The sequence below is a fragment of the Buteo buteo genome, chromosome 3 (assembly GCF_964188355.1).
Source record: "Buteo buteo chromosome 3, bButBut1.hap1.1, whole genome shotgun sequence".
Lineage (NCBI taxonomy): Eukaryota > Metazoa > Chordata > Aves > Accipitriformes > Accipitridae > Buteo > Buteo buteo.
In genome coordinates this window covers 68,912,988-68,926,668 of record NC_134173.1, presented here as the reverse complement: position 1 = coordinate 68,926,668, position 13,681 = coordinate 68,912,988, and the positions used below count along the sequence as shown (strand labels likewise).

The 13,681-nt window shown below is 37.0% G+C and overlaps 1 protein-coding gene across 1 annotated transcript in view; it reads left to right on the top strand.

Annotated features, from left to right (window-relative positions):
• ADCY8 (adenylate cyclase 8) overlaps positions 1–13,681 on the top strand; it is a 131,509-nt gene that overhangs the window by 55,742 nt on the left and 62,086 nt on the right. Inside the window, 1 exon segment of the mRNA XM_075023966.1 lies at positions 10,713–10,840. Within this exon segment, the coding sequence (XP_074880067.1) occupies positions 10,713–10,840 (128 nt within the window).

The following is a 13,681-nucleotide window of genomic DNA, read 5'->3' as shown; positions in this document are numbered from 1 at the left end:
ATGAAAGCTCATCTAGTCATCAGAACTTCATGCTTCTGTAGTGCTAGACCAAAACAGTGTGAAAGCAGATCACATACCACAGTTTCTAGGGAAGTTTTATAGTTCTGGTCCTTGCTGGAAATGAATATTTTTTTTTAAGACCATAGCTTTATTTTGACTTTTCTTCTAAGAACTGAGCAAAGTTAAAAGACCTATTCTTTAAAAGGTCATATAATCAGGCATCACAGTCATTGCAATGGTTAGTTGCTAGCAGGTTTTGCAATCTTTGGGTTAGAGTCTATCTAACTCAGCAATGAAACTAAACACAATAGAGGAATTTTTTACATTAAGCAAATTAGCTGCTACTTCATTAGTACTGATTAGAAAAAAAACCCAAAGCACACAAATATAAGTAGAACACACACTCAATTTTGCTAGGGTTGCATTTTCTTTTCTTCTTTTTTTCTGTTTCTTTGGTCAAAGATTTGTTTCATGTGACTATCTTTAGGTGTTAACATCTGAGCTGGATAATAAGGCTACTAGCATAGGCAATAACATACGTTTAATGGAGTTTAGCTTATAAATTATTCAACTAAATGTAGGCACCTACTATGGAAAAACAGGAATTACATTCTGAATATCGTTGACCATGCTCTCTTTTTACTATAAAGGGAGCCTAGAGTGACTTGCTGTACTGTACACATCTACATCCCGCACTAATTTTTACATATTTTTGGTTCAGGTGTATGGGGTATGTGTGTATGTGTTGCATCAGTAAGGCCCTTGGTGTTGTCTCCTAGCTTGCAAATTTAAGCCAAGAAAGGCAAGACTTCTGTAATTATTCAAAGTTCTTTTGAGTCAGCTACTTTTATCTCAAATAGCAATGTGTTTTCTCATGTACGGAGTGATGCCATAAACCACAGCCTGGACACTGGCAAACTGGTAAATGCAATCTACAGTATTTGTTTTGCAAACAAAAAACCCTCATCAACTCTGATCTACATTAAAAACCAAGCAGGATGAAAGAAGTTACCTCAGTTCTGTCTTTTAGAAAGCTTATAGGAGCAATGTCTGCTTTCTTCTTTCATTATCATTAATGATATTTTCTAATTATTCCATAAACTATATTTAAGCAACAGAGATTTGTATAGAAGGACTAGATCCAATAAAAGAATTAAGAACAAGGAAGGCATTTACACCTAAAAGTGTAATCCAGACAATCCTCCCTCACTTGCCATTTAACCCTGAAGGCACTTCCCTGCTTGATGTTAATATTTTATAGGAACTGAAAATTTTGCTTCTTTAAATGCCCAGAGATTTCCCCCTTCTCTGTGGTTTGTCATATATCTCCTACTTAAACCTTCTAGAAATCTTTCTGTCACAGTCCTAAACTCATACATCTTTATGGAGAACATTGAATGTGCCCACATAGGAGTGGGAATACCAAAAATGTAGGTGACTTTATTTTAAAGAAACAGTAATAAATATACCAGTTTGTCTAACATAGCCAAGAATTTCTTACCCTGAAATTTGCAGAGTTTGGGATGAAAGAACTTCTCTGTCTGCAAAACTTCATCATCAGGACAGTCACCTCTCAAGTGAATGTCCCAGCCACTAAATTCACAACTTTAGGCTCCTTCATGCATTTTCTTTCCTAGTCTGTGTATTTGCTTTTCTCTTCTACACATCATTGACTAGACTAATCCAGTTGTCTAGATCAGTCCTTTGAAAGGTGGAAGACACAGGGAAGAATCACTGCAGAAATTGAACAGATTTGACTACAAGGATTAGAGTGATCTAACCATAACTAATTAAAATTTATTAAAAAGAAAGTAATTTTGATTGTGTTCCTTGTTTGCGGATTCTGAGACTTGGATGTCATCATACCTGCCTGATGTCCTGACAATAGAGATGCCCAACAGCTCTAGAGAGGAACAGAACTCTATGTGGCTTTTGGCATTTCTGTCCAACCCAAGAAGAGGAATCCTCCCTCTGCACTTTGTAGGAAACCAAGACTCCTCACTCAGTGTTCTGGATTCTTACGGAGGGGCCAGCTGCCTAAAATATAAGGGCTTAATTCTTGTATTGAACTTTTAACCTTTGCCTTTGGAAAATTTTGCAAGAGGATACTGACTGGTCCATGACCCAAATTTTAAGGGCTTTTGATTTACATGGACCTATCAATCTGCCCAACTGATATTGTATGAAGCTTTCACACCTGACAAAGGTGTATCTTTTGGAAAAATGACTGATGTTTATCTGAAGGTCCCAGGAGATGGAGTAATACTTGTGTATCTTGGGAGTCTATTCCAGTGCCTTAACACTCTCACTGTTAATTCAGTATGGCTTGTTTCTCATCTGATTTTTTCTGACTTGGAATTACATCCGTCAATTCTTGCTATGACCTATTTTTCCTACACAAAAGAACCATCTTGTAGCCACTGATTTTCTCTGGAATACATCTGTGTGCTGTGATCAAGCTGTTTTTCAGGTTTCCTTTTGATAAAAGAAACAGACCAAGCTCATTGTGAGGCTTTTTCTCTGTAAGATCTATTTCTTTGAATAATTTTGGGGACTAGTTTTGTGGACCGTCTCCAATTTTTCAGAATCTCTTTTAAGGCATAGATACTAGTACTCAAAGTAGTGTTCCTGGAATAACTTCCACTAGTGTGGTAGAGGCAGATCATCACCATTCCTCTTATTCTCTCTTTCCCTGATCACTGTCCAAAGATCACATATTTCTGAACATACAATGATGACACTGTGGTACTGAAACATATTATTTTGTTTTTTTATGGTCTTGCTGTCTTGTTATGACCATCATGCCTGCATGGTATTGATCATTCTACCAGTCTTATTCCTTTTGCAAATGTTATTAGCAATGGTTTCATACTTGCCTGTAAATCCTTGACAATACCCCCCTAGAAGTATCTTCCACTAAGGAGGATTACACATTCACATCTAGATTTCAAATCTATCACTTAACTGGTTCTTAACTTAACTAGACTTATCGTAACTCTTTAAAATAGACATTGTTACTCAAACTCGGGTTTTGCTAAGAATTGTCATCAAAGCAAAGAAGTCAATTGCAAAATGCTTGAGGCAGTTTCTTTAGATTTTAAGGAAAATCCTTCTAAATCCTTATTTTCTTCTAAATAAAAGTAGTATTTTATAATCTCATATAAAGGATTGTTTGATCTGGTCTATCTTCTTATATAAATCATATAATATTAAAGAGGACACTATTTCACAGCTTACTAAAGAATGTCATTTAGCTTAGTTTCTTGTTTCTCTTATTCAGCCTTCCTTTTTCTTGTGCAATGCAGAAGCAATGAGAGCTCTGAGATTTTTTTAAATCTTCAGTAAGTTACAGGAAGTATTATGACATATGTTGATGCATATAATTAATAACAACAAACTCCATAATATCTGTATCATTACCACAGAACAATTTAAATAAGAATTAGAACTCAGTTCAATATTTCTTGTAAGAAAGAAATGTAATAGTTATATACAGCTTTTTTCCCCTTTCTAATCACTCTATGATATTTGTAAGAGATTTATAGTTATTAAAGAGAAAAGCAACAGTTAGAAAGGAAGAAAAATAAGCTGGCATAAAACAGAACTGAGGAAAGATTTCCCTATGTATTCATCTACTGAGAGGCCTTAACAGAAACTTAATTAACATTAATGTTTTCCTCAGGCAGAAATTTTGAGCAGAGAAGGGAAATAAGATGACATTTGGTAAGATACTTAAGCCTAAAAAAGGTGCTGCTTTGATGAAATGTTAGTTATTTTTTATGTTTGTTTTTGCTCTGCCATCTCTGCAGTGCTAGATGTCAGCTGATACTATGATTTAAACTGTCATATTTCTGAATGTATCTACACTGTGTGTAGATTCAGTTTCAGATGTGAAAAAGAGTAAAACCCTAAACAGACATCTGTAAGCTTTGTCACAACAGCAGCTGAGATGTAGTCCAGCATCACTGAGACCTAAAGATAAAATCAAGCCATGATATTTTGGTTTAGACACATAACACAAAGATGAACACACAGAAACTCTTAGATTTGAGTTTGGACCCATCCTTATCATGAAGCATTGATGCTGAAACAGAAATCTCCCCCTGAAAGATTAAAATCCATGGGTTTCATAGAAGAATAAAATGACTGGCCTGTAAGACACTTCATCTCTTTACAGTCTCATCAGCTTTCATACAATAAACCAGAATAACAGTGCTTCTTACTCAGAGGAACTGTAGATCCTGAATGGAATATTCACACTTTACTATGAGCCTTTTTTTCTTTATGTCACTAGCTTGGTGTCAGCATGAGAGTTATTTATGTAATGTGAATCACAGGTTGCTTTTGCTCATTAAAGAACAGATGATTTATTTTTTTTCCTAAGAGAGGTGGTCTTTTCCTTTAACCTTGGTTAAATTCTCTCTTGGGAGACTGCAGACAACCTGTCAAAAATTCCTTCAACAGTGTATTACCAGTCTTACTTGTGACTAGTGTTTCCAGGGGTGGAAACCAGCCTAATGAGCAGGCTCCACAAGAATGCATCATCATATAGTCACGGTACAACACCTGCACCACCCAGTATCAGAGGGAAGAGTGGAGGACATTAAAGGCTCTTTTGCCTCCTCAATAAAGACACTCCTGTTGCAGTGCTTTTCTTTTCCCGGCCACATTTAACCTCTGAGCTGGCAGTGCTTTGCTCTTTTGTGAAATGTTCTTCAAACATATAACCTGCAGGACTCTAGAGACTCCTTAAACCCCCCTGTCTGTTTAAACATATATGCCAGTAAATAAAAGTGTGAATTTGTTCATGTGTATGTTTGGGGTACTGTATTAAGAAGCAGAGTTAACTGGATTATGAGTGTACATATGTGATATTTAGTTAATTATAAAAACATTGTATGAATTTATAGTAATGGAAAGGAGTGAATGCTTTTTTTGCAGTGCTTAATTCGAGGGTGTTTTCCCTCCTCACCAATGTCAATAATTAATTGTCTAATACTAGTGAATAAACAACATTATTAAACAAAGTTCTTACTAAAGTTATAGTACTTCAGATGCTAAAGAGCCCAGTAAATCATCAGAAGACCTGAACTGTCAAATAAAACCGCAGTCCACAAAACACTTTTAGAAGTAATAGTCTACAGGCATTTTATGAAAAAAATCAGATGAAAATGACAGATTAGATAAAATTTCAGTTTCAAAATTTCTTGGTGATTTAGGAACTAAGAGTTAGGTAAATCCAAACCTAAAAAAAACCCCCACCCACTTTGTTTACTAAATTGGGATTTGAATGAAATTTAAGCTTCACAAGTATATTCTTGAGAAATGTCCACCTCACCCTTTATGTATCTGCAGTCCTAGAAATTCCTAAGGGGCAGAATTTCCACGCAGAATTGCTCCTGCCTTAGCAGGAAGGAAACACACCTTGAATCTTTCTAACCAGGATTTCTGTGCCTAAAAACACTTATGCCATAATCTACTAATTAACACTAGCTGGCAAGGATGGTTGCTCATCAGACACAACAGCCACAGCTGTTTTTCTTCCACAGTGTGGCAAGAGGCAGAAGTGTCGATAATATATTAGATAATCAGGAATATGCCTCAGTTCCTTCTGCAGCATGAGAGACCCCAAACCCATCTTTTCCGTCAGCCTGGAAACCACCCTGCTATAGGCTGTTCTAAAAAAAGAAAGCATTCCTTACATGCTCTGTTAAACTATGTAAAAAGAATTCAATATAAGGCTATGTTTAAGTATTCCCTGGTCCAGGCAGAGGATGAAAGATTGCCACATTTTTTCCTTTATGTGTGTAAAAAATAGAAACAGGCCTTGCAAGCGTGACCCAAACCTGGTCCTCCTTTTTGCCTTCATCCCCAGACTCAAGAACTTCCCTCCATCTGGCTCTGCCAAGGTCCAGGCTCTGTTTTCCAAAGTGACAGAGCTGCAATAGGAGGAATTTGGATGGACTTCTCTCCCCAACCCACCCCAAAACAGCCTGCTGATTAAGAGCTTTGGCCTAGACCCCAATCATGCTGAGAAAGGCCTTTTATCTAGGTTTCCTATACCTTTGGCAAATGTTTCGGGAACTGAGCTATTGTACACAAAGGCCAAGTCCCTGCCTCCTCCCACTCTGGCCTCTTTTTAAAAGGAGATTTACGTCTGTGATTTCTTTGTTCTGCAGTTCAGCCTCAGTAATTTCTCATCCACAATGTTCTAAATTTTTAGCTTGAAATTATAAAAATTGCGGATGTGGACTTTTTTGTGGGCTGTTCGCTAGCCTACGGGATTCCCTTCAAAAATAGGTGAAGTGATTAATTCACCACAGGCAGAATTGAAAAAGTCGTGTAACTTATAAAACGCAATCACTTTTTTCCCCTCATCAGAAATTTAGCCCAAGGAAACAAGAAATATTAATGGAGTTTCTGACTGTGTCTTTCAGTAACTTGATATTTGAGTAACTCATTTCTCCAGCTCCACTTTATGCCAATTTGCTTTGCTTCCTTTCCAGTCACTAAGGGTGTATTTAATAAACTTAAACATAAATCATTCACACTTATGAGGTAATTATTTATAAAAAAATCTGTATATTTTCTTTTGCTCTGGATTAAGGTGATTTGGAAAAAGATTTCTTATCAATTGCCACTGAATTAATCTAGAATTATTTTTAATAATTGAGTGTTTGAGTCTGCTCAATATCCCCAGGCAAAATTTCTACTAATTTCAATTGATCTTGGCAGAATCAGGCCCCTTAATCTTTCACTTGTAGCAAATGAGAAGCTGCAAATAAGGGGGAAAAAAGCCTGTATCTGTGACATGCTGAGAAATTACCTGATACCTTCAGTAAATGTCATTAATGAGTGAGTATGGGGAAGGATGTGAGGCTGATGGATACTGATGTGAATGTCTGTATAATATCAGCTGTCATTTACAAGCCCAAGGACAACTTCTGGAATTGCTTATGGGAAGGGGAAGGGGAATAGAATAAAAAAAAGATCTTAATAGCCTCACAACAGTGTAAGGATTTAACACTGTAGTGTAATATTTGCTGCATCGGAGTTCCTATACAGCCATTTTCTCTTTAAGTAATTTACTAATTTTACAGTTTCTTCATAGATGTTTATATTTTTCATTAATTTTCATTTAATATCAACTTGCAACTCTTAGATACCATTGCAGTGAGATGGTTTTATGAAGTGGTCTTGAGCTCCAGAGTATGAGCAAAATCTTGAATGTTATTATTATCATTTTATATCTCTGAAAAGTAGGTAGACCCTTACAAAACTCAGTCTCCTATTTACGACTACAGCATGGCTACCCACATTAGCCATGAATCTAACCTTAATGTACTTACATAATTATATGACGTTATACAACCAGCCTGACAAAGCATTGAGTCTAAACTGTAGATGTGATTAAACTGCAGAGTTATCAGAAGGAATCTCAGGAGACCACAGAGTCCTCCTCTGCCAAAGGCAGATACCATTAGCCCTCTGTCCTTCCTGGCAGTTGTTGAATTATCTTCTTCTGGGTGAAACATTTCCAGTGATAAAAAATCCACAGTTTACTTTTGAAATAGGTATGATGGGAATAATAAGGGAAGAATAAAAAGGGTAAGGACAATATAGTCAGACTGCAACACAGTTCCTGCTTAACAGTCATAATGATTTGACCAACAGGAAAAATAAGGAAGACAAAGAGTCATTTAAGTGCTCCTTGTGGCTTCTTGTGCCAATAGAGACACCCCGCCTGGTCCTTGTGTCGCTCCAGAGGGACATATGTCTTATGTTATGTCTGTTAGTCCTGTGGGGGTGCCTCACATACCCAGGGGTCTTACCAATGCACCATAAGCTTATGCGTAGACAACTGAGCTGAAGCCCAGCCAACTGCTTTAACTGTGAACTGAATCAGTCCCTAGGCTTCACTGGCTGCATTGCCTGGCTCTCTTTTGACTGTAACAGCAGCCTTGACTGCTGGCTGACGTATGGACACATAGATGTAGTTTCTGTTTGGATATCTCACTCTGTAGATGACTTCCTGAGCTTTGGCAAATGAGTGTACAGGTGACGTATCATGACAAGAAAAAGCATACATTTGTTTGCAGCTGAATGGATTTTCTGTGTCACACACATGCACTCATATTTGCATACACCAAACCCTCATTAGCAGGTCTTGTTATGCATTAAGATTCTTCTTTCTTGTTCTTATAAAAATCACATCTTTTTGGAGCGGTCTGTCTTGTTCTGATTTTTGGCAAATAAGGAAACATGCAGCCAGGTGACAGAGGTCTCATCTGTCTTTAATGGAATAAGCACTTCAGCCAGTCATAATGAATCATTAAGAACCAAACAGCTGAGTTTTTTTCTGCTGCAGACTACTTTATCTGTGCTGAATTAGATGCTCACTTAATAGGGGATTCCCACATCATCAGATAGGCAGGTACTACAGGTGCAAGAATCTATGACAAATGTTACATGTAAAAATGTGATTATAATACTAAAATATGATATTACTTGACATTTGTCTGTCTTTTCCTGGAAATTGACTGGTTTTCCTTTTTTTTTTCTCTATTGTACTATAAGATTATCAGTTGTAATGTGTTTGTAGTGGATCTGAATGGAGTTAAAAGTGCTGCCTTTTCCTTTACTCCACCTCAGTCAAACTGATATAATGTTATAAATGCTCCTTTTACTTTGTAGATGTAAAAGCAAATGTCAGTTAGAAGATGAATCCATTGAATGGCACTATTGGAAAAGCCAAAGAACTTTAGAATCTGTGTTTTACAATATCTTTATCTCTGCATTTTGTCTAACCAGGGAACACAGAGAGAAGCTTAGGGAAGCTGACTAACAGTTTGACATGCACTGATTCATGCCATTGAGTTTTTGCTACTTCTTGATTAATGTTTCATAGTTTCACCTATAGAAAAAAAAATTAGGTGTAGAGTTCTGTATAATTGAATCTTTAATTCTTTCCATTGAGGAGGAAACATGTAAAAAATTAATGTTTTGGTGGATTTTAGGATGTACAATTTCAGCTGCAACCATATGAAAAACACCTAATGTTTGCTTCTGTGGGTCCGCAGAGGGATTGAAGAGAAGGGGACAAGGAAAGAGGATTGTTACATATGAATTTTGACATTTTAGAAGCCTGACTTGAGGCTTGAATTTCCTTGTGAAACTTGGGCAGCTAGGCCTTGCACTCTGAGAGCCAGCAATGGTATTAGCCAAAGACTTAGCCAAAGCTTCAAACACAGTCAGCTCCTACTGATGGTTTAAGGAGATTTCAGGGTGAATCAGCTTACTTTGGCCCTGTGCCCAGAGCAGATTTTACCCTCGCTGGCATGCTTAAAGCTTCAGCTGACTTCTGCAAAAGCTTCGGGAACAAGTGTGTATGTTCCCTGTGCCGCTCTAGGATTTGTAAAGACTTGTCTGAGGTTGACTACAAAGCTTCATTCTTCCTAGGCAAAATCTTGAATAATAACCTGGAGTCCCATTCATTTGGCCAGTACTCAATTCCTGAGGCACAGTCAGCGTTCACATTTGTACTTATATCCTACTTAAAGTTGTCTCTTCCCCAGTGGCTTTAGTGTATCCCTGCTCCTTTGATTAGTGCAGCCTCCACCACAGGTTGCCAGAGAGAAAGAGAAGAGAAAAGCTGAAATAAATACCACAGGGCAAATTTTGCTATCATCTAATGAACTAGTTTTACAAATCATTATCCTATTCCCCAGTAATGACTGGTCTTCATTTTAATGTTCTGTCATTGGAGCCTTTATTGATAGAGTGCTAATACTGCACTTATTATTTCAAACACTTCCCTGACTCAACTTACTACCTGCCTCTAGACACTTGCAACTCTGTCCTCAAATTATTATGGTCTCTGTTCCTGTGCATTGATTGTCTCTCGTGAGTCCCAAGCCAGCAGAATACGTTGGGCAAGTTTACAGCTAACCTTGGGCTTACTTGTTTTGCTTGTCTGGGAACTGCAAAAGTTTCAGCATCACAGGTATTTCTGCTCACTAGAAAAGGATCTGCTAAAATAATGATCCAATCACACAGTAATATGCTGTTTCAATATATAAGGATACTGCTACCATGTATTTAAGAAATTAAATACAGTATTTGCTCCTAGGGTAAAGGATGTCTCTAGCTGGATGCCAAATAAACGTCATTTCTCCACAGTACAACTCTAATGCAAGACACCTTCTTTGATATCCTTGGCATGCAGATACTTGATCAGATCCCATAGCTGTTGGGAAAGCTTGAGTGTGACAGTGGAGACTTTAGGTGGGAAAGGATTATCAGTTGGAGAAAGAGGTTTTTCATTTATTTCTGGTGTAAAGAAGGGGCAGAAAGGATGCCCTGGAGAAATATAGTCTAAAATGGGTTATTCATTATCTCAGCTGGCGTTTCGGAATCCTTGGCCTAGCTTCCAGCTTAACTCTGATGAAACCCTTCTCACCATCAGCAAGGACATCGCTGACTAACATGACACAAAAATCACTATATCCTTTTTTACTGAAAATGTAAAGGTATTTTATTTCAAAAATGAAATAAACCAAGATGGTACTAATCACAAGCAGGAAGCATCCAGCAACAAGTTTGTTTGTTTGTTTATTTTTTGAGTACATTTTTTAACCACTTTAACATTCACCTTAAAATTATGAAAAAATAACTCCAAATCTTTTCTTTCTCTTTGATACTTTTACATATAGGAACATCATTGTCTCAGAATAAAGATCCTGGGGGACTGTTACTACTGTGTGTCAGGGCTCCCAGAACCTCGCCAGGACCATGCACACTGCTGTGTTGAAATGGGGCTCAGCATGATCAAAACTATCAGGTAATGCTTTTTTCTCCTTCTTCTTGTTTCATTATTTCTGACAGTGTCCTGAACTTCTTATCTGAGAATGCTATTACTAGACAAGTAATTCCTATGGTGGTTCAGAGACCTCAGGATTATCACTGTGAAAAGGGCAGGACTTTTTCAATCCATATAATGAGTGGGAATGGACACTAAATGCATTTTATTAACCTGTGCTGCTTCAGAACATGTAACACAATAGCTCTGTGTGCATTGCAAGTGATAGGTTTCACGGTTCTTAACAGTTCTCACTTGGTACTGTTGTCACTTTTAAGAGGAGGTTGAGAAGGATGAGACTGAATTGCTTCCTATAAACTCTTCAATAAAATAAAACAACAATATAAACACTAAGTAGACAGCTGTGGTAATACTATAGCTTGGAAAGTAGCTCACAGACAAACTCGTAAGCACTAAGATTTGCCAGATGAGCAAATTTTACTTCTTAAATTAGGTTGGTGCTTAAATCCACAAGTGCTGGAAGTGTTATACTTAAGGGATGTGTCCCATCATGTAAATATAGTTGTGTTGCTGATAGTTATTGTATTTTGATGCAGTTAGGATTAATAATAATGTTTCAGCAGTCCATTATAGAGCTAGTCCAATGGTTTACCATGACAGTGGCTGACATCTGATGCGCTAAGAGAGGTTTTCTCCATCTTTTTTATCCTCTATATAAATGTTGCTGAGTTCCCCTTCTCGAAATCCTTCTTCTGTTGCTGTCTTCCCTAGAACAGTGTTGCCTAACCCCAGCACTCTCCTCTTTCCATGGATGTTTTGCTGTCCAGTCTCTTTGTCTGCTTGTTTTCCAGACTGTTTTGCCCCTTTAATCTGAGCATGTCTCATTACATACAGCAGACAGTTAATGCATACTGCAGCTACTTTACTGAGATCTTAACTGAGAAAGAATTTGACAAAAAATAATTCATAGAAAATGTAACTGAATAATGATTATGTAACAATGATCTCTAAGAAGGTTGGATTCAATTGTCACAGACTAAATGTTGCACAAAGTAATCAACATTTTGCTTCTGGAATCCCCACAGTGGAAGTGAAACATAAATTAGAGAACACAGAAATGAAAAAAATCTACCAGCATTGTTAAAAATTCTTGGAAACACACATCAAATCATTTGCATTTGCTTGGTAATACCATCTGCAGCAAACCCATTGTAAGTAATTTTTCTTCTAAGATAGTAAATTTCTCTGAATCTCCTTACACATGTGGAAGTCTCTAACACCCTGGTGCCCTTTTATGAACCAGGTCTCAAAGACAGTAATCCAGTAGAAATGGTACTGTATTTTTAGTATCTTAAATGACAGTTCTATTCAGTGGGAGCTGGGAAACAAAAGTCCATTAGAACTTGGGTCATCCCAGGCTAATTCAGTTGAGATTGCCTCCAATTTATTTGATAATCCCAGTATCTGAATTTCTGGCCATTCAATGAGCATGATTTTGTCCCCAGGCTTTTCTGTTCAGAGTGTAGGAGCCTTATGTTACTTTTCTTAACATGTGCTCGTATAGTTCACAGGGAGGACCAATCCTTCCATAGAATATTACAAATACTTCAGTCCACATTTCTGAGAGAATTTGGAGTTATCTACAGTCTATTAATTAGAACTTAAATTAGCAGATATCTTTCACAGTTAAAAGGAAAAAAAAAATCTTCTTTAGAAAACTGAGTTTCTACTATATTGGTCACTGCAGAATTTGTTCAGATCTAAAACCTGCTAGAAATGACATTTTGATGATTATAAATTTTTTAATCTTCATCTGAGGATTTCACAAATTAAATATTTTCATGTCCAAATTAATAGTGAGATGATCCAAGATATGAGAAACCATCATTCAGACTTAGAAAAGAAAAATCATTATTGTTATTCCACACTGTCTTCTTGTACTTTGCTCCCTTAACCATAGAGTACAATTGAACTACAACTTTCAGCCATGGGAAGATTCCATGAAATCTGATGTTTACTCTAAAACAAGGAAGCTTTGCCCCATCACATTTGTGCATAAGCAAGGGTCCTAACTCCAGCTGTCTTGCAAAACCCAACCTCCTGTAAACTCTCTTTAGCTGCAGTTGGATATGCAAATTAAAATAAAAAGAATAAGCTCTTCATTTATTCAGCTGGCTCTCATATCTTTTCACATACAGCATAACTCTTCCTGTATTTAATTTTATTGTATTAATGACTTTCTGTACTGACAGTTGAGACAAATGAGATACTATGGAATGTTTAGCTATCAGATGATAAAGTTTCATTTTAACAGTTATCACCCAAGCTAAATGGGTGTCAGAGATAACACTCAGAGAAACTAACTCTGCAATTGCTCTTACCTATAAGAAAGAGCAGTCATCTTATCTTTATCTTTAAATCTATATGGGGAGGGAAAGATTTGTAGGAAGAAAGCAGTCATCAGCATTTTCATTACGTGTTAGTGAAATTCCAAAGCCATGCTGGAGTGCCAGATGCATGGGATATGTGATAAAATTCAAGATGAGGATATCTATTTGCTGACAGTCAAATGTGGAACATGAGCTTAAGATCTAACAATAAAATGAAGTTAGGTCTGGTGAGACAGTCGTTCCTTCAAATATATTAAAATGGTTGTAAAATAGATAAGAGAAAGATACAGTACATAAAAGTAATTCTGAACTGACATAATTTCTAAAGATCACATTATGCTCCAGAAAGAGATTAGCATGCTTGTTCATTGGGTTTTCCATTCTTTGGGTACGGCTGTGAGGAGAGGGATAGCTACATAAAGCATAGTGAGGAAAGTTCAGAGGGAAAGGGTGGTAAAGGAGAAAGGAGAGG